This window comes from Oryctolagus cuniculus, chromosome 11 (genome assembly GCF_051225735.1).
Source record: "Oryctolagus cuniculus isolate XC-2025 breed Fujian yellow rabbit chromosome 11, ASM5122573v1, whole genome shotgun sequence".
NCBI classification, from domain to species: Eukaryota; Metazoa; Chordata; class Mammalia; order Lagomorpha; family Leporidae; genus Oryctolagus; species Oryctolagus cuniculus.
The window spans coordinates 28,211,822-28,237,069 of NC_142877.1; the positions used below are offsets into that span (position 1 = coordinate 28,211,822).

The following is a 25,248-nucleotide window of genomic DNA, read 5'->3' on the forward strand; positions in this document are numbered from 1 at the left end:
TCCTCTAGTCTCTTCCTAGGACATCAGCTTGGCATCAACTCCTGCTCCCCTGGGGCCTCCCTTTTGATATGCAAGAGTCTGTTACGGGCGGGGTCGGCACTGTGGCTTAGCAGGTGAAGCTGCCTGTGATGCTGGCATCCCATATGGGCACCAGTTCGATTCCCAGCTGCTCCACTTCCGATTCAGCTCCCTGATAATGGTCTGGGAAAAGCAGCAGAAGATGCTTGGGCTCCTGCCACCCACGTGGGAGACCAGACGAAGCTCCTGGCTTTGGCCTGGGCCAGCCCCAGCATTCTCTCTCTCTCTCTCGGACAGTAGGGAGCGAGCTCTGAGAAAGGAATGGGAAAGCTGAGGCGGGGGTGAGAGCAGTAGGTGAAAATAAAAGACATGAGGAAAATACCACATGCACCAGAAAACCAGCAAGTAAACAAACAAAAAAAGGGCAGGAGAGACCTCCAGGAATACAGACTGAGAGAGTTTTCCTTATTCCTTCTGACAAGCGGAACTTAAAACTCCAGACATTGCAGCTACAACACACACAGGAGGACTGAATGATGGTGCTGGCGGGTTAAGCCACTCCACCTGCGACATTGAATCCCATATGAGCTCAGGTTCCAGTCCCAGCTCTCTGCTTCCAGTCCAGCTCCCTGCCAATGCTCCTGAGAAAGCAGCGGAGGATGGCCCAAGTCCTTGGGCCCTTGCAACCACAGGGGAGACCACAAAGAAGCTCCTGGCTCCTGACTTTGGCCTGGTCCAGCCCCAGCCATTGTGGCCAGTTAGGCGGTGAATCAGCAGGTGGAAGCTCTCTTTCCCATGTCACTCTGCCTTTCAAAACTGTCTTTAATTAAACAAAGATTGAATGGCTGGGGCCTGTGCTGTGGCATCGCGGGTAAAGCCACTGCCTACAGTGCCATCATCCCATCTGGGCCCCGGTTCAAGTCCTGGCTGCTCCATTTTCCATCCAACTCTCTGCTCTCTGGGAAAGCAGAAGATGGGCCAAGTCCTTGGGCCCCTGCACCCACATGGGATAACTGGTGGAAGCTCCTGGCTCCTGGCTTCAGATCGGCACAGCATCTCTGGCTAGTACAGCCAGCTGGGGAGTGAACCAGCAGATGGAAGACCTCTCCCTCTCTCTCTCTCTCTCTGCCTCTCCTTCTCTGTGTAACTCTTTCAATAAATAAATAAATCTTAAAAAAAAAAAAAAGAGAGAGACTGGTAGGGAGAAGGAAGCAGATGGTCCAGGAACCTGAGACAGATATGGCAGTGCCTTCCTTGGGTTTTCCTCCTGCTCCATGGTCCTGGGTTCGAACTTCAGCAGCCAGCAACCTAGATATGCTAACAAGCACCAAAGAGGCCGCCACAGAAACCTGGTCTCAGCTTAGCCAAAGGATCAAGCTCAGGGCTAGCGCCGCAGCTTACTAGGCTAATCCTCCGCCTTGCGGTGCCGGCACACCGGGTTCTAGTGCCGGTCGGGGCGCCGGATTCTGTCCCGGTTGCCCCTCTTCCAGGCCAGCTCTCTGCTGTGGCCAGGGAGTGCAGTGGAGGACGGCCCAAGTGATTGGGCCCTGCACCCCATGGGAGACCAGGAGAAGCACCTGGCTCCTGCCATCGGATCAGTGCAGTGCACCGGCCACGGAGGCCATTGGAGGGTGAACCAACAGCAAAGGAAGACCTTTCTCTCTGTCTCTCTCTCTCACTGTCCACTCTGCCTGTCAAAAAAAAAAAAAAAAAAAAAAAAAAAAAAAAAAAAAGGACCAAGCTCAGAACAACCAGCGCGACAGAAACAGGGAGACAAGAACAGCTCCCGCGCAGCCAAACACCGCAGACCAACGGCGCAGCAGAAGCAACGGCAGCCAACAAGAGCCTGAACGTCCATCCTCCCAGTGAGGCCACTGGAGTGGTGTCACGGAGACCAAGCAGAGAGCTGAGACACCCGTGGGCGCCAGCCACTGAGAAGGCCTCCTCCTACCTGCGTGGGTCTCGCTGAAAACCATGTGAGGAATGTGGATTTGGACCTCTGCTCGCAGTAACCAAGTCCCCTCACCCTTCCTGCCAGGAAACCCCGGGGCAGCCTCGGACTGTGCACCAGGGCCCTGAGGGAACAAGGTTATCCACTCCCCCCACAACCATGGTGGAGCGCCCACGAGCTCCCACGAGGAGTCCGCCCTCCCTGACCCTTGTCCACCAATAAAAAAGGAGTGCCGCCCTCCTACAGGTGTCCACAGAGGTCAGGTGTGGACCCTGGCTTTACTAGCTCCTCCTGGCAGGGCAGCCACCCCCACCCAGCCTTGTCCTGATTGGTGTCAGAAAAAAGCCAACTTAAAAAGCTCACATAAGATCCAGAGTCTTAAAACAATACAAGCACGTTGCAAACCAAGATCACCTGTTGTGCCAAGAACCAGGAAAAGCTCAAACTGGACCAAACAGACAGACCGTCTACTGGCCAAGGTGCCAGATGCTAGAATCCACCAGCACAGACTGGAAAGCACTCTGGCTCATGCTTCAACCAACGATTGAGAATGTGCTCAGGGCAAACGAAAAAAAAAAAAAATACAGCCTCAGCAGAAAAACAGAAATCTTCTGTGGAAAAAAAAAAATAGAAAATAGAAGAACCAGATGGAAACACTGGGACTGAAAAATGCAATGACAAATAAAAAAAAAAAAACCTGAATGGATGGCCTGACCAGTCAAATAGAGGGTACACCAAACTCAGAGACAGAATAACAGAATAACATTCAATGACCAGATCTCTACGGAGAGAACGCAGATGGAAAAATAAATAAATAAAAAGAGCCTTGTGGCAGGTGTTCGCTCTAGCCATTAAGACTCCAGTCGGGACACCTACCTCTCATATCAGAGTCCCTGGGTTCCAGTTCTGGTTCCTAATTCCAGCCTCCTACTAATCCACACCCAGGGAGGGAGCAGGTGATGGCTCAAGTAGGTGGGTCCCTGCCACCCACATGGGAGTCCTGCATTAAGTTCCTATCTCCCAGCTGGCACCTGGCTCAGCCCTGGCCATGGTGGACTTAGGGAGGGGGTGAATCCGTGGATGGGAGCTCTCCTGCTCCCTTTCTCTTCCTGCCTCTCCAGCTCTCAAATAAATAAGTTTTTCTTTTTTAAAGGCAGTTACATGGAAAGAGGGAGAGACTGAGATATCTTCCATTCGCTAGTTCACTCCTCAAGTGGCCACAGCGGCTGGGGCTGGGCCAGGCTGAAGCCAGGAGCCTCACATGGATCTCCCACATGGGTGGCAGGAGTCCAAGCACTCGGGCCATCTTCTGCTGCTTTTCCAGGAGCATTAGCAGGGAGCTGGATAGGAAGTGGAGCAGCCAGGGCCTGAACCTATGTGACGCCGGCCCCTAAATAAAAATCTTTTAAAAGTGTTTGAGAAAAGAGAGCCTGGAGACCTGTGGGAGCTGAGGGTAGGGTCGTCGGAGTTTCGAAGGAGAGGGGAAAGAGGGCAGAGCAGAAAAAGCATCTGAAAACACAGGGGCTCCAAACCTCCCATCCGCCGCTTGTGTAGTTAGGGCCCCCAACCCCGGAACACCGCAGAGGCCTCCGCCGAGCCCCTCACCTAACTCCTTGCGGGTCTGTTTCCTGGGAAGCTGTCATGAAAAGAAGGCCTGAGTTCAGCGCAGCGGAAGCCAGGGGCGTGGGCTCCCCCAGTCCTTGCTGCTCGTGGCTTTTCGGAAGAGATAGCTTTCCATGGAAGCTTTTTTTATTGTAAAAATTTATATATTTATTTGAAAGTCAGAGTTACACAGAGAAGGAGAGGCAGAGAGAGAGAGAGAGTCTTCCATCTGCTGGTTCACTCCCCAGATGGCCACAACAGGTAGAGCTTTGCCAATCTGAAGCCAGGAGCCAGGGGCTTCTTCCAGATCTCCCACGCGAGTGCAAGGGCCCAAGGAGTTGGTACATCTTCCACTGCTTTCCCAGGCCATAGCAGAGAGCTGGATGGGAAGTAGAGCAGCCAGGATGAGAACTGGTGCCCATATGGGATACCGAGGCTTCAGGCCAGGGCGTTAACCTGCTGCGCCACAGCGCCATGGAAGCTTCCCTCCATGGAAGCTTCAGCCTCTGATCTTCATTTCCACCTGCTTCCTTCACACATTTGGGGCATTTAGCCTGAGATGATGTCTCACAAACTAAAAGCCACTTTGGCGTCCTCCCCACAGACACCAAATCAAGTCGGTTTCTTTTCAACATAGTGTGTATGATATCTTTGTGCCAGTTGGAAAAAGGTATCCCTTCCTCAATTTTTTAAAGAATTATGTCAATATTTACTTCTTAGCAATAATTGAGAAGCACTTATAGAAGCTCCTGCCCCACCTGCAAGCTGGCAGCCTATGCATCACCTGATTTATGGCTAAAGCAGTGCTGTCAGTGTCCATGGAGAATTGGTTCCAAGACCCCAGCAGGTACCCAAACCAAGTAGGCTCAGGTTCTTTATGTAAAATACACAGAGGGGTCGGCACTGTGGCATAGTGGGTAAAGCAGTGCTGGCAGCCTGTATGGGCACCAGTTCAAGTCCCGACTGCTCCACTTCCCATCCAGCTCTCTTCTATGGCCTGAGAAAGCAGTAGAAGATGACCCAAGTCCTTGGGCCCCTGCACCCATGTGGGAGACCTAGAGGAAGCTCCTGGCTCCTGGCTTTGGATCAGCTCTGCTCTGGCCATTGCAGTCATCTGGGGAGTGACCCAGCAGATGGAAAACCTTTCTGTCTCTCCCTCTCTGTGTCTGTAACTCTCTCTCTCTCAAATAAATAAATAAAATCTTAAAAAAAAATAAATTTAAGCCATCATCCATTGTTTCGCAGGCACATTAGGAAGGAGCCAAGGCCGGCACCGTGGCTCACTAGGCTAATCCTCTGCCTTGCGGCGCCGGCACACCGGGTTCTAGTCCCAGTCGGGCGCCGGATTCTGTCCTGGTTGCCCCTCTTCCAGGCCAGCTCTCTGCTGTGGCCAGGGAGTACAGTGGAGGATGGCCCAAGTGCTTGGGCCCTGCACCCCATGGGAGACCAGGATAAGTACCTGGCTCCTGCCATCGGATCAGCGCGGTGCGCTGGCCGCAGCACACCGGCCACGGTGGCCATTGGAGGGTGAACCAACGGCAAAGGAAGACCTTTCTCTCTGTCTCTCTCTCTCACTGTCCACTCTGCCTGTCAAAAAAAAAAAAAAATGACATGAAGGTAATTCAATGAAGAAAAAACAGCACTGAGGGCCAGCGCCATGGCTCACTTGGCTAATCCTCCACCTTCGGTGCCAGAATCCCATATGGACACCGATTTCTAGTCCCGGTTGCTTCTCTTGCAGTCCAGCTCTCTGCTGTGGCCCGGGAAGGCAGTGGAGGATGGCCCAAGTGCTTGGGCACCTGCACCCATGTGGGAGATCAGGAAGAAGCACCTGGCTCCTGGCTTCGGATCTGCATAGCTCCAGCCGTAGCAGCCATTTGCGGGGTGAACCAACAGAAGGAAGGCCTTTCTCTCTGTCTCTCCCTCTCACTGTCTGTAACTCTACCTTCAAATAAATAAATAAAAATCTTAGAAAAAGAAAAAACAGCAGTGAAACATCTGGATTCTGTATGCAAAAACAGAAACCTTGGCCTACTTTTCACATATATAAAAAGTAATAACTCAGGCTGGCACTGTGGCGCAGCAGGGTAAGCCACCGCCTGTAGTGCTGGCAGCTCATATGAGCACCAGTTCAAGTCCCAGCTGCCCCACTTCCTATCCACCTCCCTGCTAATGTACCTAGGAGAGCAACAGAGGACGGCCAGGTCCCTGGGCCCCTGCACTCGTGTGAGAGACCCAGATGAAGCTCCTGGCTCCTGTCTTCGGCCTGGCACAGCCCTGGTGGTTGTGGCCACTGCGGGAGTGAACCAAAAGATGGAAGACCTCTCCCTGTCTCTCCTTCTCTTTCTGCAACTCTGCCTTTCAAATAAATAAATCTTCAAAAAAAACTAACTCAAAGGGGAATAAAAACCTACATATAATACATAAAAATATAAAACTTAGAGGGGCCGGCGCTATAGCATAGCAGGTAAAGCCGCCACCTGAAGTGTCAGCATCCCATATGGGCGCTGGTTCAAGTCCCAGCTGCTCCACTTCTGATCCAGCTCTCTGCTATCACCTGGGAAAGCAGAAGAAGGCCCAAGTCCTTGGGCCCCTGCACCCGTGTGGGAGACCTGGAGGAAGCTCCTGGCTCCTGGCTTCAAATCGGCCCAGCTCTGGCAGTTGTAGCCATCTGGGGAGTGAACCAGTGTATGGAAGACCGATCTCTCTGCCTCTGTGTAACTCAGCCTTTCAAATAAAAAATAAATCTAAACACACACACACACACACAAAGAAAGCAAGCCTTCACGATGTTTGGTTAGTCAAAGAGCTATCTCTCACAAAGAACATAAAAAGCACCATCTATAAAATTTAAAGTTGACAAATTTATCAAAATGTACAACTTCAACTCTGCAAAGGACCCTGTTAGGAGAACAAAAAGAGCTCTTTCCTCTCACCGCGGCAGCAGCGGCTGGATGTGCAGGCTCCAGGAGAGGTTTGCCTTCAGGGAACTCTGTCAGCGAAAATAAGGTCTGGCCGGACCCCAGTGAGACCAGTGAAGTGGCCAGTGCCGACTTCCACCAGCAGGCATGGAAGCTGACCAAAGGTGGGCTGACGGCCCATCAGCCTCACGCCCTGCCCTGCCCTGGGCTCAAGGCAAGGAACACAGCTCAGTGGGAGACTGCTCGTGGCCTGGTGTAAGCTGGGCCAGGACAAGAGTCCTGCCCCTGCTGCTCAGGTGTTGCGACCCTGAGAGGGAGCACCACACGTGTCACAGCCTGTATCTGAAGGTGAAGGAGACGGGCTCAAAAACAAGCAGGTTCTTCCGGACACGTCCACAGCTGAAGGCACACACAGCCTGCAAGCAGCTCCTGACTGACCGGGGCCAGGCCCTCAGGGGTTAGACCAGACAGCGGTCCACTGCAAGGCCGGTGAAGAGCACCTGCAGACAGGATGGCTCAGCAAGACGGTCCAAGGAAGAAGCCACCAAGAAACAAAGCCCCCAGCTCTTGCCTGTGAGCAGTGGCCTGGCGATTACACTCATCAATCATTCAGATTTTAAGTTCTTAGTGTCGGGGCCAGCACTGTGGCACAGCAGGTAAAGCCACCGCCTGCAGTGCCACCATCCCATATGACACCAGTTCGAGTCTCAGCTGCTCCACTTCCAATCCAGCTCCCTGCTAATGTGCCTGGGAAAGCAGTGGATGGAAGACCTCTCCCTCTATGCCTCTGTCTCTCTGCCTTTCAAATAAATAAATAAATTGTTTTTAAAAAATTCTCTTAGTGTCTTTTTTAAAAAGAGAATGAGAAAGAGATTAAAAAACAAACCAGATGGAGAGATGATACAGTTTTTGCAAAAAACTTGTATCCAACTCTTAAAACTCAAAATTAATAAACAAGTCAAGTTTTTAAATGGGGAAAAAACTCTCAAAACTTAGCAGTTTAAGAAATACAAACAATCCAACTATAAATTGGGGGGGGGGGGAGGATAACCATGAACAGATATTTCAGAAAGGAGCCACAGATGGCAAATAAGCATATGAAAAGATGTCCAACGCCACCAGTTCCTGGGGAAATGCAAGGGCAATCCATGACAGAACAGCTAAAATCACACCCAGTGGTAACAGCAAGTGGGGGTGACTGCAGAGAAGCAGCCTGAACAGAACGGCTGCTGGAAAGAATCTGTCAGTTTCTGAGGAAACTAAGTTACTGCACCACCCAGCCCTTGCCCTCAGGAGCCTGCATCCCAGAGCAATAAAAACTGGCCAGACAAAAGCCTGTCCCGGAACGTCCTATTAGGTCTGTTTATAATAATAAAATATTAGAAAGAACTCAATGTCCTTGAGTGAGGGGGTGGTTGGGCGAACTCTAGAACATGTACTGCAATCTTCGCTAGGGATCCAGGTAACAGCCTTGCTAAACGCCCGAGCATGGTGCTTAGTGGGAACAAGTTGCGCGCTGCCTTCTTCCATTCATACAACAGAGTCTAAGCACAAAACTATCAAAGGGGAGAACAAATTAGTAGCTGCCAAAGGACAGAAACGAGGGGGCGTAGGTGTGGCGAGCAAATACAGAAAGGTAAAAGAGGGGTTGTGCAGCAGCCCTGAAGCTTCATGGTGGGGGCTGCACGGGCGCAATGGCGTAGAGCCATACACAAGGCACTCACAAATACCTGCATTTAACAGCGGCAACAGCGGATCAAGCTCTGTTGTGGGTTAGCTGCAATGGGCCAGCGTGGGTTTTGTAGTTTTGATGTTTGCCATTAGTTTCCTGAGGCCGCCAGATGAGAGAGCGCAGGCTGCGTGGCTTCAACAACACAGTTACTTTCTCAGATGCAGATCCTGTTTCTCTGAGGCCTCTTGCCTTGTCTGATGGCTGCTTCCTCTCTGTCTCGCTTCTGTGTGTGTCTGCGTTGCTTACAGGGACACCCATCACATTGGATTGAAGTCCACTTGTGTGCCCTCCTTTGACCTCAATGACCTCTTCAAAGGTCCTCTCACCAAGCACAGCCACCGCACAGCCACAGCAGGAGGACCGGGTGGGGGTGTGCACCGCAATCTGTGAATTCAGAGAGGAGGCAACCTGGCGCAGGCACGTTGTACTCCAGCCTAAGTCACCACCACAGGAGGAAGCACACAGGCATCTCTCTGTGCTCTGCTGGCAACTTCCTGCGAGGCTGCAACTGTTTTGTTTTCTTTTTAGTCAAGACCCTCAGCCATAAAAATAAAGGCCTTTTGTTTGGCTGTTCTGTGACATTGCAAGCACATCTGGACAACCCTCTTGAACCAACAGACTTGTGGCCACACCCACTTCTGCTGCAGGGAGCTATAAATCTTTTTTTAGTTCTTCTAAGTCTATTTGAAAGAGAGAGAGAGAGAGAGGGAGGGAGGGAGGGAGGGAGAGGGAGAGGGAGAGGGAGGCAGGGAGGGAGGGAGGGAGGGAGAGAGAGAGGGGAAGAGGGAGAGGAAGGGAGAGAGACCCTGTTAGCTGGCCCATTCCTCAAAGGCCCACAAGGTCCAGGAGCTGAGAACTCAGTTCATGTCTCCGATTTGGACGGCTGGAACCACCGACGGTGCCTCCCAGGGTCTGTTTCAGCAGTAATCTGGAGTCAGGAGCTGGAGCTGGGCATTGAACCCAGGCACTCCGATGTCCTAACTGGCATCCTAACTGGACAAATGACCATCCCAACAGTTATTTTTAAAGTAGAAAGTTAAATAATAGTTATTATAGTTATAGGGTTTGAAAAGACTTCACCAGAAACATACATGAATGATAATAAGTATATGAAAAGATGTTCAACATAATTAGCCATTAAGAGAAATGCAAATGGGGGCCCGGCACTGTGGCGTAGTGGGCTAAGCTTCCGCCCGTGGAGTCAGCATCCCGTATGGGCGCCCATTCGAGTCCCAGCTGCTCCACTTCCAATCCGGCTCTCTGCTATGGCTCGGGAAAGCAGTAAAGATGGCCCAAGTCCTTGGGCCCCTGCACCTACTTGGGAGACCAGGAAGAAGTACCTGGCTCCTGGCTTCAGATCAGCTCAGCTCAGGCTGTTGCAGCTATGGGGAGTGAACCAGTAGATGGAAGACCTCTCTGTCTCTCCCTCTGTCTGTAACTCTGCCTTTCAGATAGATAGATAGATCTTTAAAAAAAGAAATGTAAGTGAAAAAACAGAAATCATTGTCTCCCTATTTTGATAACTAAAATAAAAATACTGTTACTATCCTGTGCTGGTGAGGATGCAGAGCAATAGAACTGCTCCTAATTCAAAACAGTACAGCCATTCTGGAAAACTTCTTTTTTTTTTTTTTTTTTTTTTTGACAGGCAGAGTGGATAGTGAGAGAGAGAGAGAGACAGAGAGAAAGGTCTTCCTTTTTGCCGTATGGTTCACCCTCCAATGGCCGCCACGGCTGGCGCGCTGTGGCCGGCGCACTGCATTGATCCAAAGGCAGGAGCCAGGTGCTTCTCCTGGTCTCCCATGGGGTGCAGGGCCCAAGCACTTGGGCCATCCTCCACTGCCTTCCCAGGCCACAGCAGAGAGCTGGCCTGGAAGAGGGGCAACCGGGACAGAATCCGGCGCCCCAACCGGGACTAGAACCTGGTGTGCCAGTGCCGCTAGGTGGAGGATTAGCCTAGTGAGCTGCAGCGCCGGCCACATGGTGTTATCTTTTCCATCCTACCTTCCACCTACTTGTGTCTTTGTACCTAAGGTGTATTTTTGTTAAATAGCAGATAGTTTAATCATTTTAAAATAAATTTATCTTTTAATTATTTATACTTATAATTTTTAAATTTTACTTATTTGAGAAGCAGAGAGACAGCAGAGGTGGGGGAGTGTGGAAGGCAGGAGAGGGGTGCATGCCCGAACACTCCCATCCCCTGGTTCACCTCCCCAATGCCCACAACAGCCTCGGCTGGGCCAACGCCAAAGCCAGGAGCCAGGAGCTCAGTCCAGGTTTCTCACAGGGGTGGCAAGAACCCAGTTACTTGAGCCATTACCACTGCCTTCCAGGGTCAATGTTAGTAGGAAGCTTGAGGGTGCTGGCGCTGTGGTGCAGCAGGTTAAAGCCCAGCCTGCAGTGTCGGCATCCCATATTGGCACCAGTTTGAGTCTCAGTTGCTCCTCTTCCAATCCAGCTCTCTGCTGTGGCCTGGGAAAGCAGTAAAAAAGATGGCTCAAATCCTTGGGCCCCTGTACCCACGTAGGAGACCTGCAGGAAGCTCCTGGCTCCTGGCTTTGGATCAGCACAGCTCCAGCTGTTGCAGCATTTGGGGAAAGAACAGTGGATGGAAGACCTTTCTGTCTCTCCCTCTCACTGTCTGTAACTCTACCTCTCAAATAAATAAAATCTTAAAAAATTATATATATAGGAAGCTGGAGTGAGGAGCCAGAGCTGGGGATTAGGCATTTCAATGGGGAATGTGGGCATCTTAGCCCAGCATCTTTTTTTTTTTTAATATTTATTATTTGAAAGACAGAGTTACAGTGAGAGGTAGAGACAGAGAAAGAGGTCTTCCATCCGCTGGTTCACTCCCCAGATGGCCACAATGGCCAGAGCTGCGCCGATCCAAAGCCAGGAGCTTCTTCTGGGTCTCCCATGGGGGTGCAGGGGCTCAAGCACTTGGGCCATCCTCTACTGCTTTCCCATAGCAGAGAGCTGGATTTGAAGAGGAGAAACTGGGACTTGAACCGGCACCCATATGGGATGCCAGTGCTTCCGGCCAGGGCTTTAACCCCCTGTGCCACAGCGCTGGCCCCCTGCCCAGAATCTTAACCACTAACCTAAACACACACCCCATTTTTTTTTTTATTTTTTTGACAGGCAGAGTGGACAGTGAGAGAGAGAGAGACAGAGAGAAAGGTCTTCCTTTGCCATTGGTTCACCCTCCAATGGCCGCCGTGGCCGGCGCGCTGCGGCCGGCGCACCGCGCTGATCCGATGGCAGGAGCCAGGAGCCAGGTGCTTTTCCTGGTCTCCCATGGGGTGCAGGGCCCAAGCACCTGGGCCATCCTCCACTGCACTCCCTGGCCACAGCAGAGAGCTGGCCTGGAAGAGGGGCAACCGGGACAGGATCCGGCACCCCGACCGGGACTAGAACCCGGTGTGCCGGCGCCGCTAGGCGGAGGATTAGCCTAGTGAGCCGCGGACCCCATTTTTTTTAAATGCTTTGTCATCTGTGTTGCATGAGTAGTTACATTTAAACTGATCAGATAAGGTTTACATCTGCCATTTTGCTAATTTTTAAGTACTTTTATTCTTCCTCCATTGCTGCCTTTTTATATTAAATATTTTCTATTTTACCATTTCGATTCTCCTTTTATTTTACTAAATTTTTGAGTTATTTTCTTAGTGGTTGCCGTAGGGGTTAAAAAAGCATTTTAATTGTTTTTTTTTGTTGTTGTTGTTTTTTCATTTTATTTGAAAGGTAGAGAGACAGAAACAGAGATCTTCCATTCACTCATTCACTATTCCAATGCCCCAGTAATCAAGGCTGTGCCAGCAGCCCAGATTCAATCCAGGTCTCCCATGTGGGTGGCAGGGATTCAAGTACTTGAGCCATCACCTGCTGCCCCCCAGGGTGCACGTTAGCAGGCAGCTGGATAGGAAGTGGAGGCAGAACTCCCTGGACCTGCAAGTTGCGTGGTGGCACTCCATGCAGCGTTTTAACAGCTGCACTGCTTGCCCACCCCAACATCTTAACTTTTCACAACCAGTTTGGATTGGGACCAGCTTAACTTAGTAACATATGAGCTCCGTTCTCTCTGTAGCCCTTTGTGCTATTACTGTCAGACAAGCTATGTTTGTATACATGTATACCCATCAATTCAGACTTTTTGTAATAGCTTTGAGATAAAACTCACAGATATACAGCTCATGCATTTGCAATGTATAAGTCATGAAAATCCAGGGGCTGGTGCTGTGGCGCAGCAGGTTAACGCCCTGGCCTGAAGTGCCAGCATCCCATATGGGCGCCAGTTCTAGTCCTGGCTACTCCATTTCCGATCCAGCTCTCTGCTATGGCCTGGGAAAGCAGTAGAAGATGACCCAAGTCCTTGGGCCCCTGCACCCACGGGGCTCCTGGCTTTGGATTGGTGCAGTTCTGGCCATTGCAGCCAATTGGGGATTGAACCATCAGATGGAAGACCTCTCTCTCTCTCTCTCTCTCTACCTCTCCTCTCTCTGTGTAACTCTGATTCTCAAGTAAAAAAAAATAAATAAATCTTTTAAAAACATTTCATGAAAATCCAAAGAAACAGCTGGGGGAGGGAGAGAAGAAGGGAGGGGCAGAGTCTGAGCACCGGCCCATGCTGTTCTGGACCCTTTCCCTGCCTCTGGGTAGCTAAGTGGGGTGGGGGAGACAACACAAAATCATCATCCACAGCAACACCCCCCCTCCCCCCTCCCCACCCCGGGAACCACCACTCCGCCTTCTGTCATTTGACTATTCTAGAAGCCGCATAGAAGTGGAAGCCTACAGCGTCTGTCTTCTTGTGATTGGCTACTGTCACTTTGCACAATGTCTTCCAGGTTCATCCAAGGTGCAGCACGTGTCAGCATTCCCTTCCTCTTCATGGGTGAACACTACCTCATTTTATACTACCGCATGTTTTCTCACCAGTCATGTCAGCGGGCAGCGGGGCTGCTCTTGGCGCTTGGCTACTGTGGATGCTGCTGTTATGAACAGGAGTGTACCCGGATCTCGGGAAGACTCTGCTTCCGGGATGGGTGTTTGGTGCGGCAGTTAAGATGCTGCTTGGGATGCCCACATCCCGTACCAGAGTGCTTGGTTCAAGTCCTGGCAACCTGCTTCTGATTCCAGCTTCCTGCTAATGTGCACCCCAGGAGGCAGCCTCAGAGGACTCAATGCTTGGGTCTCTGTCGACTACACGGGAGACCTGGATTGAGATCTGACTCCTGGCCTCAGCCTGACCCAGCCCAGGCTATCGTGGGCATTTAGGGAGGGAACCAGAAGATGGACGATCTCTCTCTCTCTCTTCTCCTCCCTCCCTCCGCTGCCCTTTGTCTCTCTTTCAAATGAAATGAAATACATTTAAAAATTGTCTGAAAGACTCTGCTTTCAATTATTTGGGGTATGGGTCCAGAAGTGAAATTCCTGGATCATGCATTACTTTTGCGCTTAATTTCTTGTAGAACTGTCATACTGTTTTCCAAGTGACTGCACTACTTTATATTCATTTGCACAAGTTTCCAATTTTAAGCATTTTTGTCCACACTTGTTATTGTGTTTTCTGGTAGCAGCCATCCTAATGGGTGTGAGATAGTACTTCACTGTGGTTTTGATTTGCACTTCCCTAATGACTGGGGACATTGAGCATTTTCACACACCTGTCGTCCATGTCCATGTGTATATCCTTTTTGAAAAATGTCTACTCAAAGCCTTTGTCCATTTTTTAATTGGTTGCCTGCTTTTTACCCTTGCGTTTCAGGAGTTCTCCATATATTTGGTTATTAATCTTATTAGACATGTGATTTGCAAATGTCTTCTCCCATCCCATGTGTTGCTTTGTGTATCAATCAGTTCTCTGTTGCTACTACAAATCGAACACCAAAGGCGGGGTACCTCGGGTGGCCTCATCCCTGCTGGGTCTCTGGTGAGGGCCCCCTTGACGGTGTCACAGCACAATAGGTGACATCGTAACAGCAGCACGTGCGAGGTGGACAGCTCACATGGAGGGCCAGGAAGCCCCGGCGATTTGAGGGTTATACTTGCTCTTATTATAACTCTCACTCACGGAAACTACTTAGGGTTCTAAGAACTACAATGATCCCTTCTGAGTATCACCCCAATGATCGCATTACTTTGGACTCAGCCCCATCCCTTAAAGGGCCCACCAGCTCTCAACAGCATCATACTGAGAACCAAGCTCAGCACAGGAGCCTCAGAAGAGCAGCCTACACCTAACCCCTAGCACCCTCCTGCTCCTATGATGACGTTTCCTGATGCACTCAAGTGTTTAATTTTCATTTAAAATTGTCTAATTTGTCTATTTTTTTCTTGTTGTTTGTGCCTTTGGCATATTGAAAAAGAAATCATTGCCAAATCCAATGTCATGAAGCTTTTGACCTATATTTCTTCCAAGAATTTTATAATTTCATCTTCTACATTTAGTTCTTCAATCCTTTTTAAAAATATTTATTTATTTGGGGCCTGGCGTTACGGCACAGCGGGTTAAAGCCTGCAGCACCAGCATCCCATATGGGCACCTCTTTCTGTAACTCTTTCAAATGAATAAAATAAATCTTTTTTTAAAAAATGATTTATTTATTTGAAAGAGCAACAGAGAAAGGAGAGAGGGGGGAAGGGGAGAGGGAGAGGTGGAGAGAGGAAAAGGGACGGGGGAGGGGGAGGGGGGAAGGGGGAGGAGAGGGAGAGGGAGATGGGGAGAGAGAGAGGGAGGGAGGGAGAGAATCTTCCATTTGCTGGTGCACTCCCCAAATGGCTGCAACAAGCAGGGCTTGGCCAGGCCAAAGCCGAACCAACTCCACCCTGATCTCCTACATGGCTAGCAGGAGCTCAAGTGCCTTGGCTATCCTCTGCTGTGTCCCAGGCACATTAGCTGGGAATTGGATCAGAAGTGGAGCAGTCGGGATTCCAACTGACTCTCTGATACGGGATACTGGCATCACACGCAGCAGCTCAGCTGTTGTTGTTCAAGAAGGAGAAAAAGAGAGAGAGAAAGAGAGAGACAGAGAGAGAGAGAAATGCTCCCATCTTCCGGCTCATTCCCTAAATGTCCACAATGGCTGAGGTTGCAACAGGGCAGGACCTGGAACCAGGAACTTAACCCAGGTCTCCTGCATGTGTGACAGAGCCCCAGTTACTTGAACCATCACCTATCGCCTCAATAGGTGTGCAATGGCAGGAAGCTGGAGTCAGGTGCCAGAGTCAGGTATTGAACCAAAGCACTCCAATACGGCACACAAGTATCTTAACCACTACACCAGATATCAGCCTCCTCCTTTCTAAGTCAATCTGCCTTAGGTACTTCTTCATAGTAATGAGAAGGTGACTAACAGAGTAATTAAAATTGAAAACATGACACCAAGACTGAGACACCTTGGGGATGGCATTGTACAGTGGGTTAAGCTGCTGCCTGCAGTGCCGGCTTCCCATTTGGGTGCCCATTCAAATCCCAGCTGTTCCATTTTTTATCCAGCTTCCTGCTAATGTGCCTGGGAAGGCAGTGGAAGATGGCCCAAGTGCTTGGGCCCCTGCATCCACATGGAGACACAGAGGAAGCTCCTGGCTTCAGATTGACACAGCTCCGGCCATTGCGGCCACTTGGGGAGTGAACCAGCAGATGGAAAAACGCTCATGCTTGCTCTCACTCTTCCTCCTTCCGGCACCCCCCCTCCCCCCGTAACTCTGCCTTTCAAATAAATCTTAAAGAAGGAGAGAAATACCTCAAGAAACAGAAAGTAGGGGCTGGGGTTGTGGCACAGCAGGTTAAGCCTGCAACACCACCATCCCATAGGAGTGCCAGAGTGAGTCCTGACTGCTCCACCTTTTTTTTTTTTTTTTTGGGACAGGTAGAGTTATAGACAGTGAGAGTGAGAGTGACTGAGTGAGTGAGTGAGAGAGAGAAAGGTCCTTCCTCCGTTGGTTCACTCCCCAAATAGCAGCCACGGTTGGCACTGTGCCGATCCGAAGCCAGGAGCCAGGTGTCCCTTTCTGGTCTCCCATGCGGGTGCAGGGGCCCAAGCACTTGGGCCATCCTCCACTGCCCTCCCAGGCCACAGCAGAGAGCTGGACTGGAAGAGGAGCAACTGGGACTAGAACCCGGTGCCCATACGGGATGCCGGTGCCGCAGGCGGAGGATTAACCTACTGCACCACGGTGCCGGCCCCTGGCTGCTCCACTTTCAAACCAGCTCCTTGTTAATATGCCTAGGAAGGTAAGAGATGGCCCAAGCACTTGAGACCCCCCAAATGTAGTTCCAGCCTCCTGGCTTCTGCCTGGCCCAGCCCCGGCCATTTAGGGAGTAAACCAGCAGAATGAATCTCAATCTCTCTCTCTCTGTCTCTAACTCTTTCAAATAAACAAACATTTCATTACAACAAAGAGTAAGCAAATTTCCCTCTGCTAGAAATACCTACAACAGTTGTTTTCCTGGCAAGGCAGACTGACACAGAACTCCCCCTTCAATCCGAAGCAGACTACTCAGTCTCACTTCTCAACACTGACAATGACCCATGAAGCAAACTCAAGCCCTCTCAGCTGGTCATTTTTAGTTCCTTCCTTGGAGCTGGCCCTGTCCTAGCCCCACAACTGCCTGCCCCCTCCCCCGGACCTTTTGGAACCATGCTCTGTTTTGGAATCACCACCCTGGCTATCCCATGCACCGGCAGTGCCCTAATCTGCATGTGTGTGATTCCCCGTCTATGCTCCCGAGCAACCGAGCAACCGCCTCCACCTCGCACTTCTCACAATGTTCCCACCCGCTGCGTTGCAGCCTCGCCGCCTGAATGCCGGGCACTGCGCAGGCGCCTGCTCACAGACTGTTCCACAGCTCTGTAGCGGCACCTACAACCGCCGAGGGCCAGAAACGAGTGGCTCAGCCAAACCCGGGGTTCCTGAGCTCAGGTGGGATCCTCTCTCCACCCAACATGGCCGGAAGTCAACTGAGAGCTGGCAAGGAGTGCTCAGAACGAGGACCGAGAGGTGCGACGAGGCTACCCCAGGGGCGGAGCCAGGGACACAGTCAACAGGAAAAGCAGCTCAGGTGCCAGGTAGCTTTAATGAGCCTGAGCACCTCGCCCTCCAATCTGCCCCGCCCTGCTTCTCCCCTCTTTTCCCGTTCAGTTCTGGACAGGTCCAGCCTGCCCGAGGCCCCTGGGCTCTTTAGCTGGAGGTGTTAATTCTGGCCCCTCAGCCGCTCCAGTCGCCTTCGAAGGTCTGGGGGCAGCTTGGCCCCTGCCGCCAGCAGCTCTCGCAGTCTCTGTTTGGGGGTCTTGGTGAGCAGGAAATTGCAGGGGACAGGGCCCTCTTCAAAGGTGACCCGGCAGCTGCGTGTCACCTTGTGGTAGCCCTCGGCACTGGCAGTCACCATATAGTCCCCTGGGGTCAGCAGGCGCCAGTAATCCCCACCCCACGCTGAAGAGAGTGAAGGGCAAGGTCAGAGCCCAGTGACCCCCAGCCCTGTGTGCCAGCCTCACCCCCGACTCCTCCCGCCTCCCCCCTACACACCCGTGGTGACGTCGTGGTTGATCCCATCCACCGCAATGACAGCATCGGCGATCCCGAGCTCCGTGTCCTTGTCCCGCACGACCCCTGCGATGCCCATGCGCACCTGTGCGGGGAGAGGCCCTCAGATCCCCTCCCTCCCACCTGAGAACCTCCCTCACTTAACCTGGCTCTGCTCACCTGCAACCTGAGGAAGGGGCAAGTCTGCCACCTTCGCAGGTGAGAACAGTTCCGGTGAATCCCACCCTGACTGCTAACCCACACCTGGAGTGACAGGACGGCCTGTCTCCGGGCTCCCCCGGGTTCCAGGACCCTTGGCCATTCCAAGGAGTACAGACTTCTGTGGAACAGCAGCCTCTGCACAGGGCAGTGGCCACTCCTGGCTGGTATCATCTCTGATAGCAACATCTCGCCGTGGGGGCCACACACGCCCCCCACCCAATTCTGACGCTGCCCTGCTGGCAATCTGACCCTCCCAGGGCCACTGGAAGCCAAGCGTGGCCCATGGCATCCTGGGAGCCACATCCAAAGAGCCCCTGGCAGGAGCTGCTGCCTGGCAGGCCGGGGCAGGAGACTCGGACCCGACCTGCTCCAGGTAGGTGAGGAGGGCTTCTTTGTTGTTCTCCCACTCCTGCGGCAGCTCGTTCTCATGGGGGAACTTGTCACAGGACAGCTCCACCGTGACCTCGAAGCAGTTGGTGTGGAGGTAGCTGAAGTCATTCATGCCTGCAGGGCCACAGACACTGGAACCTAGGGGGTCTGGGGAGGGCGAGGGTCCCACGGGCATCCCACCCTCCTGCGGGAGACTTCAGGGTGGGAAGAGCAGACTGTGTGAGGGGCAGGGCCACGGACGCAGGGTCAGCTGCACCCTCGGGCACATACTCCCAGGCACCGTGTGCCAGTCGGCGCCGTTGATGACGTTGCCGTGCAGGGTGAAGTCCTGGCTGTGGCAGGGCCGGCGGTCGGTGTCCTGCATGGCCCGGTTGGTGCCGGCATAGACGGTGCTGAGCCAGCGAAAGACGGCATCGTCTGCCGTGGGCGTGAGTTCGCGGGCAGCCCACGGGGTCCGGGTCATGTCGAATGGGTAGGACACCACCAGCTCACCCCCGTGCAGGTTGGCGCTGAGCACAAACGGGATCCTCTTCATCCAGTCAATCACTGCCCGTGTCTCAGGAGCCACCTGCACGGGGGCAGGTCAGGAGGGCCAGGAGAGCAACAGGGGCCCCTGCACCGGCCTCCGCCTCTGCTCCCCAAACACTCACAGTGGCATTGGGTAGGGTGTAGTAAGTGGGCAGTGGCAGGTGGTGGTTGGGGACTGTGTGGGGCACCAGCCCATCGTCCTCGGCTTCCCACAGGGGTGTGTTGAGGTCAGCGAAGTTGTGATTGAGGTCGATGCCCTGGTAGTTCCAGCGGCCCTCTGCCCAGCCCACCAGCTCAGAGCCCTGCCAGGGAAGGGGCTTGTTGGAGCCAAGCAGGCTCCGGGCACCAGAGCAGAGTGGGCAGGGCGGTCCCCGGGCCAGACGCACGGCCTACCCGGCGGTAGGCGGTCTCATAGCCATCAGGGTTCATGGAGGGCAGCAGGTGAATGCGCATCTCGGTGAGCAGTCGGGTCACGCGGGGGTCCCCTCGCAGGTACTCGCGGCACAGAAACTGCATGAGCAGCAGCAGCAGCTCCCGCCCCAGGGCCTCATTCCCGTGCATGCCGGCCACGTAGCGGACCTCAGGCTCTCCTGGGGACACACAGGGGCTCACAGCCGGCTCCACCCAGGGCCCTGCCCTGCGCCCGCCTCTCCCCAGCCCTCCCCTGCCAGTACCCAGCTCATGTTCCCCGGGCTGGTCTGACATTTCCATCACGTACAGCTTCAAGCCCTGGTGGCTCTTTCCGATGCTGTAGATGCGCGTGATGTTGGGGCACTGCTCGTTCACCTCTTTCATGAGCTGGGGGGTGGAGGATGGAGTGACCATAGGCAGAGACGCCCCTCTGGGGCCATGGAAGGACTTAGAAATGTCCGAGGTGGCCCACACACGTGGAGACACCATTGCACGGTGTGGGGAGGGGTGAAGAGGCAGGACAGGGTAAGGGTAGTCAGAGAAAGGGTACTGGGGGGCAGAGCTTAGGGGTCAACAGGAGAGGAAGGGGAGCCAGTGGGGAGGGCAGGAAGCAGTCCCAGCAGCTTATGCCCTGGCGGGAAGGAGGGGCCGGAGACAGGCAGGGCCTCCTTCCTGGGTCGAAGGAGCCCCCTCTGACCTTCCTCATGGCCTTGTAATTGTGATGCCGAAAGTCCAGCGGGTCGGCGGATCCCAGTGCAGGGCCCTCGGGGAGCAGGTTGTTAGGATCTGGTGGAGGGAGAGTCCAGGTTAACCTTGGAGGGGTGGTGTCCCTGCAGGGATACACCTGCCCACGCAGCCTTTGCCCGCCTGCTCACCTGACACCGGGCAGGCCAGGATCTCTGCCCGGAGGCAAGGTGAGCCTTCCTGGAGCCAGGTCTGCGGTAGCAGGCGAATGTATCGTGCCACCTGGGGCTCTGGCAGGAGGTTCAGCACTGGGGTTTCTGGGTCTGAATTGGCAGGAAATACCTGGGGGCAGCAAGTCCAAGGAAGCTCAGGTCTCCAAGCATACGGTCTAACCTCTGTGGTGCATCTGGCTAGGAATCTGTACTCTGCCAACGGGCAGCCCCAGGCAGCTGTTTTCTGGGTTGGTCACACTCATTAGACACCAGACCACGTGACACAGGAGCTGGCCAGGACCCCTATTGTAGCCTAACACAGGGAGGCGAGCAGCCCCGCAGGCAGCACAGACACCCGCGGCCAGAGGGGCGCTCCAGGAGGAGGCTGTGGCCTGAAGTGGCCGCTGGAGTTCTCTGGAAAGGATGCGGACGTGTCCCAAAGCAGCCCGGCTCCTGAGGCTGCCTGCTGCCACCCATCCCAACAACGACCCCACCCTTCTCCTGGGACACCCAAATGGGCTTCTCTTCCTTGTCCTCGGAGGAGCCACCACCCAGCCAAGCACTCAACTGCCAGCACAGAGGGTCCCAGCCAACGTGAGCCCACTCACCGCGTCCATCCCATTGCTGCGGTTCCTGCTCGCCCACCAAGTGCGACTGTCATTGCTGAACTGGACTTTGTATGACGTGACCCAGTCATACCTTGCAGGAGAGATCATTGGTGCCTCCGAGACTCTTCCCGCCTCCCAGCCCTCCCTTGTCCATCAGGGACCTCCTGCCTCACCTCCACACGGAGTTCCTGCCCTGTGTGACAATGCCTGAGAAACGGCTGGGGGTCCTGGCATCCACTTGAAGCCACGGCTCGGTGTCCTGCTGCTCAGCACACCAGGCCCCATCATACAGGTCACCGTCCTCCAGGCCTGACTGTGGCACAGGGCACGGCGATCAGGCCCAGGCTGGGTGCCTCCAGGATAGGAAGGGGGCAGGGAAGAGGGTCCCAAGGGCTTCCTCGCCCACCCCTGAGACCCAACTCAGCCAGGCCTGCTGACCTGGATGTTGAGCCGTCCTCGGTGTGGTCCGAGACCAAAGGACTGGCTGCTGGATGCCTCAAGCTGGCTGTCGGAAACACGCAGGGACTCCAGGCCTAACGGCGGACAGCCTGGGCCAGGGCCAGGGCAGATAGGAAACTCAGCTTCTGTGCCCCCGAGGGGCAGAGCCAGGTGGCTAAGCGCCCTGGGAACCGCAGGGCCAGGCAGGACCTGGAGAGCCAGTACCTGGTTCCTGTTTCTCAGGAGGGGCGAGGGTCCCTGCCGGGCTGGTGGTCACCAGAGGCCTGGCCGTCACCGGGCGCCTGGGACGAGTTAGCTTCTTTCGCTTCTTCACAACGACCTTTTTCTTCTTGATGACTCGAATACGGACGTGCTGTTCTAAGGTCCCTGGGGAGGCAAGGCACGGACGGAGGCAAGAGTCGTTTGGAACCCGGATGGAAAGTTCCGCCCGCCCGAGAAGGCAGGCGAGCCGCCCTCAGCAGGCCCCCGGCACGGCACTCTGGGGGCCTTCGTGTGGCAGTCGAGGCCGGCAGTCCGACCCCAAGCTGCCCGTCCCGCCGCATCCCTGGCTCCTCGTCCTCCTCCTTGACGCTTCTGCGTGCCAGGCCAGCGTCACTTCTGACCCTCTGTGCTCAAGGAGAGCTGCATGCAGACACCAGGAACGATTCCACTTCTGTGGCTGATGGTTGTTCCCCTCCGGGCCTTTACCCTTGCTGTCCCCTCCCCACCATACCACCCACCACCTCTGGGTGTTTTGTTTTTTGTAACGTCCTTGGCTGCAGTCTAGGTCCTGTGCACCAAGGCCCCAATGCCATCGCCACTGCTGCATCTGCCCCCCGCCCCCGGGGCTGAGATGCTCTGCTTCAAGACATTGTTTGCAGGGGTGGGGGGCACAGGGTCTTGCATAAAGCAGGAGCTGCCATTTGCCCACCAGCTCCCCCGGCGGCTCCCGACCACACTGCTGCCCCTTTTCTTGTCTGGTGTCCCTGAGCCTCTGCACATGCTGCTCTCTGTGCCCGCTCTCTCCCTTCCACTCTTCCTGCCCAGAGCCTCTGGAGCCGGCTGCTCTCGCCTCCCTAGAAGCCCTGGCTGCCACTGCCTGCCTTCCTCCTCTCCCACATGGAGAGGGGCAGCCTCCCAACCACGGCCCTGGCCCTCCAACGCTCTCCTACCCAGCCCTGCTCTGCACCTCCATCTCCCTTCTTCCCGGCTCTGGCCTCAGTTTCTTCATCAGTGAAAAGGGGACATTTGGGGCTGGAAGAGCAGCATCCGCTGCCGCTGTCCCGGGACTGCTGACTAAGTCTGGCCTGGATGGGGCTGCTGAGTCAGTAGCCTCTGGGCTCTGGAGGGAGTGTAGGAGTGTAAGAGTGTGTGTGTGTGTGTGTGTGTGTGCGCGCGCGCACTGGGGAGGGGACAGGGAGAGAGAAAGACACAGAGAAAGGTGTGTGTGCTGGGGAGGAGGAGCTGCGTTGGACCAGGGAATGGGGCCACTGAGTGTGTGTATGTGTATGTGTGTGTGTTGGGGAGGGGGCAGAGAGAGAGACCGTGAAAGAGACAGAAAGGTGTGTGTGCTGGGGAGGGGGCGCCACATTGGACCAGGGAATGGAGCCAGTGGGTGTGTGTATCTGTGTGTTGGGGAGGGGACAGTGTGAGAGAGAGAATGTGTGTGTGTGTGTGTGTGTGTTGGGGAGGGGGCAGCGAGCGTGCGCACGCGCTGGGGAGGGGGCGCGCCAAGGGGACGGGGCAGTGGGCGGCTGAGGCTCTGCGGCTCACCATTGGCCTTGTCCGTCGGTTGCTGTGTCAGGTTGCTCCGCGGGGCAGGGGTCGAGCCCGCGGCCTCGGTGGTCGCAGACGGTGCCAGGCCCAGCCCGGGAGCTCCGGACGCCCCCAGCCCCAGGCCAACGGCGGGCGCGCAGGCGGCCAAGGCGAGCAAGAGGCCCCACATGGCGGGCGTCGGGGCGGCGGCGGGCGGCGGGCGGTGGGTCGCCTCTTCCTGCCGGCGCTGCGCAGCCCCCTCCCCTTCCTGCAGCCTCCGCCCGCCCACAGCCCGCGGGCCGGCCTCAGATAGGGGAGTAGGGGGCGGGCCGGGCAGCGCGAGGGGGCGGACCCCGGGGGCCGTGACCGAGGCCGGCGCAAGCCCGCAGGACACCCCCTTCCCCGCCAGGCGCCCCTGCTGCTCCTTCTTGGGTCGGGGCTGCCGGCCTGCCCCCCGGCGCGCTGCCCTTGGCCGTCTGCGAAGCCGCTCGCATCTGTCCGTCCTGTGTGCGAGATGCCTGTCCCGCCGCCGGCACCCACCGCGTGCCAAGCTCATGCCAGGCGCTGTACACGACTCTTCCCATCGGACGGGTAAACAGGCTCACAGAGGCCCTTGACTTGGCCAAGGTGGCCAAGCTGTGGTGGGGGGACCACAACCGAAGAGGGAAATCCGTCCAGGGCTGGAGCACACCCAGGGACGGGTGGGACGGAGCGGACAGCGAGTGAGGAGGGGAAACCGAGGCGGCGGGAGGACGGGTGTGCCAGGAGCCCTGAGGGACAACCCCGGGGGCGCAACCAAAGGCGGCAGCGTTCCCTCCACCCCTACCCCCCACCCGCAGCCCCGCCTCCCGCCGGCAGCTCTGCTCGCCCGACTGCCACGTTCCGGGCTTACATAACCCGGGGAGCGAAGCCAGAGCCATACCCAGCGGGCTGGGCCGGGAGGTGGAGGGCCCGGGGCTGACCGTGGGCCCTGTCCCCATGGCTGCCGGCTGCCGGCCTCCAGCCCTCACTGCCCTCGGGGAGCCGGCGGCCCTGGGGCTCCGTTCTCCCAGATGGCCCCAGCTGCAGGGACCCCAGACCCTTCTCATGCTCCCGGCAAAGGCCCTTTGGGTGGGCTACCCAGAAGGAAGACAGCGAGTCGCCTGTGTGCCTGTGGCCAGTGCCTTGCCTTTGCTGCCATCCCCACGTTGGCAATTCCCAGAGGTGGACCCCGCGTGAATATATTTTTTGCAGAGTACTGCCTAATAAAAACAATTCGGATCAGCCCTGGTGAGCATGCCAGCATCACTTTAGTGGCCCAGGCTCACAGAATCTCTAGAAAGAAATGTCACGTCGGGTCAGGATAAGGCCTGCCAATCGCAGCGACGGCCCCACAATTCCAGAGTTCCGGGGAAGGGGGGCTCCTGGGGCACCCTAGGTGCACCACGTGGGAAAAGGAGTAATGGCGTGGGGTCCACGTGCCAACACTCCCTGGAGTGTCAATTCCAAAGCACAGGAGAGCAACACACCCCAAAGCGGAGACTCCCTGGGCGTGGTGGAGGATTGCACTGAAGCCCCCCTAAAGCCCAGTCTGGCCACATCCTTGTCTCTATCCCTCCAGGTGTGAAAGGGGGGAAGGGGCACAGGAATAGCACTTCTCAGCCTTCTCAGGCCCTCGCACCCCCAGCTGCTCCCCACACAGCAGCCAGGGTGTGTCCAGTTCCTGGTCACCTGCCTGTGCCTTCATGACCAAGTTCTCTTACCCCAGGTCCCTTTGCGACTCTCCGGCAAGCATGCCTCAGTCACACGGCGTTCTGGCTCTTCCTGCAATGCAACAGCCCCATCTTGCCTCCGGGCCCTTGTTCGGTCTAAAGCAAGCTCCAGCACGCCGCACTGTCTGCTCACCCTCTCTCAGTGGTGGCTTCAAGGCGCTGGGTGCTGTCTGACATGATCTTGTTCCCACCAGGAGGTGGAACCCCTCCAACAGAGGCTCTGCCCCCAGATGTCCACAGCTGCATCTCAGGGCCTGCGACAGCACCTGGTACCTAGTGAGGGTGCAGAAAGTCTGTGTATGCAGCCGGGGCTAGCAGGGAGCCTGAGAGTCCCAGGTTTTGCAGGAGAGGAGATGCCAGGCTAAGAACTGAATGACCTGCTCCCAGAGGGACTGGCATGGGGCAGCTGGCTCCCTCCTGCCAACTGCCTATGGGCCAGATCACAGGTCGCTGGCACCTCTTGTGTCCCCTGCATCCCCTCATCCCCCTTCTCG

The 25,248-nt window shown here is 55.1% G+C and overlaps 1 protein-coding gene across 2 annotated transcripts; it reads right to left on the reverse strand.

The window, feature by feature from the left end:
- Positions 1–10,541: 10,541 nt before the first annotated feature.
- On the reverse strand, positions 10,542–23,660 carry CPXM1 (carboxypeptidase X, M14 family member 1). Of its 2 annotated transcripts, none has more exons than XM_089308159.1 (14): positions 23,022–23,660; positions 21,474–21,635; positions 21,249–21,358; positions 20,984–21,123; positions 20,811–20,901; positions 20,182–20,332; positions 20,004–20,092; positions 19,570–19,693; positions 19,289–19,485; positions 19,018–19,197; positions 18,638–18,935; positions 18,342–18,481; positions 17,759–17,861; positions 10,542–10,699 (listed from the first exon to the last, which is right to left on the reverse strand). In XM_089308159.1, the coding sequence occupies exons 1-14, from the start codon at positions 23,557–23,559 to the stop codon at positions 10,662–10,664; spliced, it is 2,361 nt and encodes a 786-aa protein (XP_089164285.1). In that variant the 5' UTR covers positions 23,560–23,660; the 3' UTR covers positions 10,542–10,661. The 2 variants fall into 2 exon arrangements, with proteins under 2 accessions (XP_089164285.1, XP_002710923.4); XM_002710877.6 differs by lacking the exon at positions 10,542–10,699 and adding an exon at positions 17,291–17,665 and having other exon boundaries at positions 23,022–23,648.
- Positions 23,661–25,248: the final 1,588 nt, after the last annotated feature.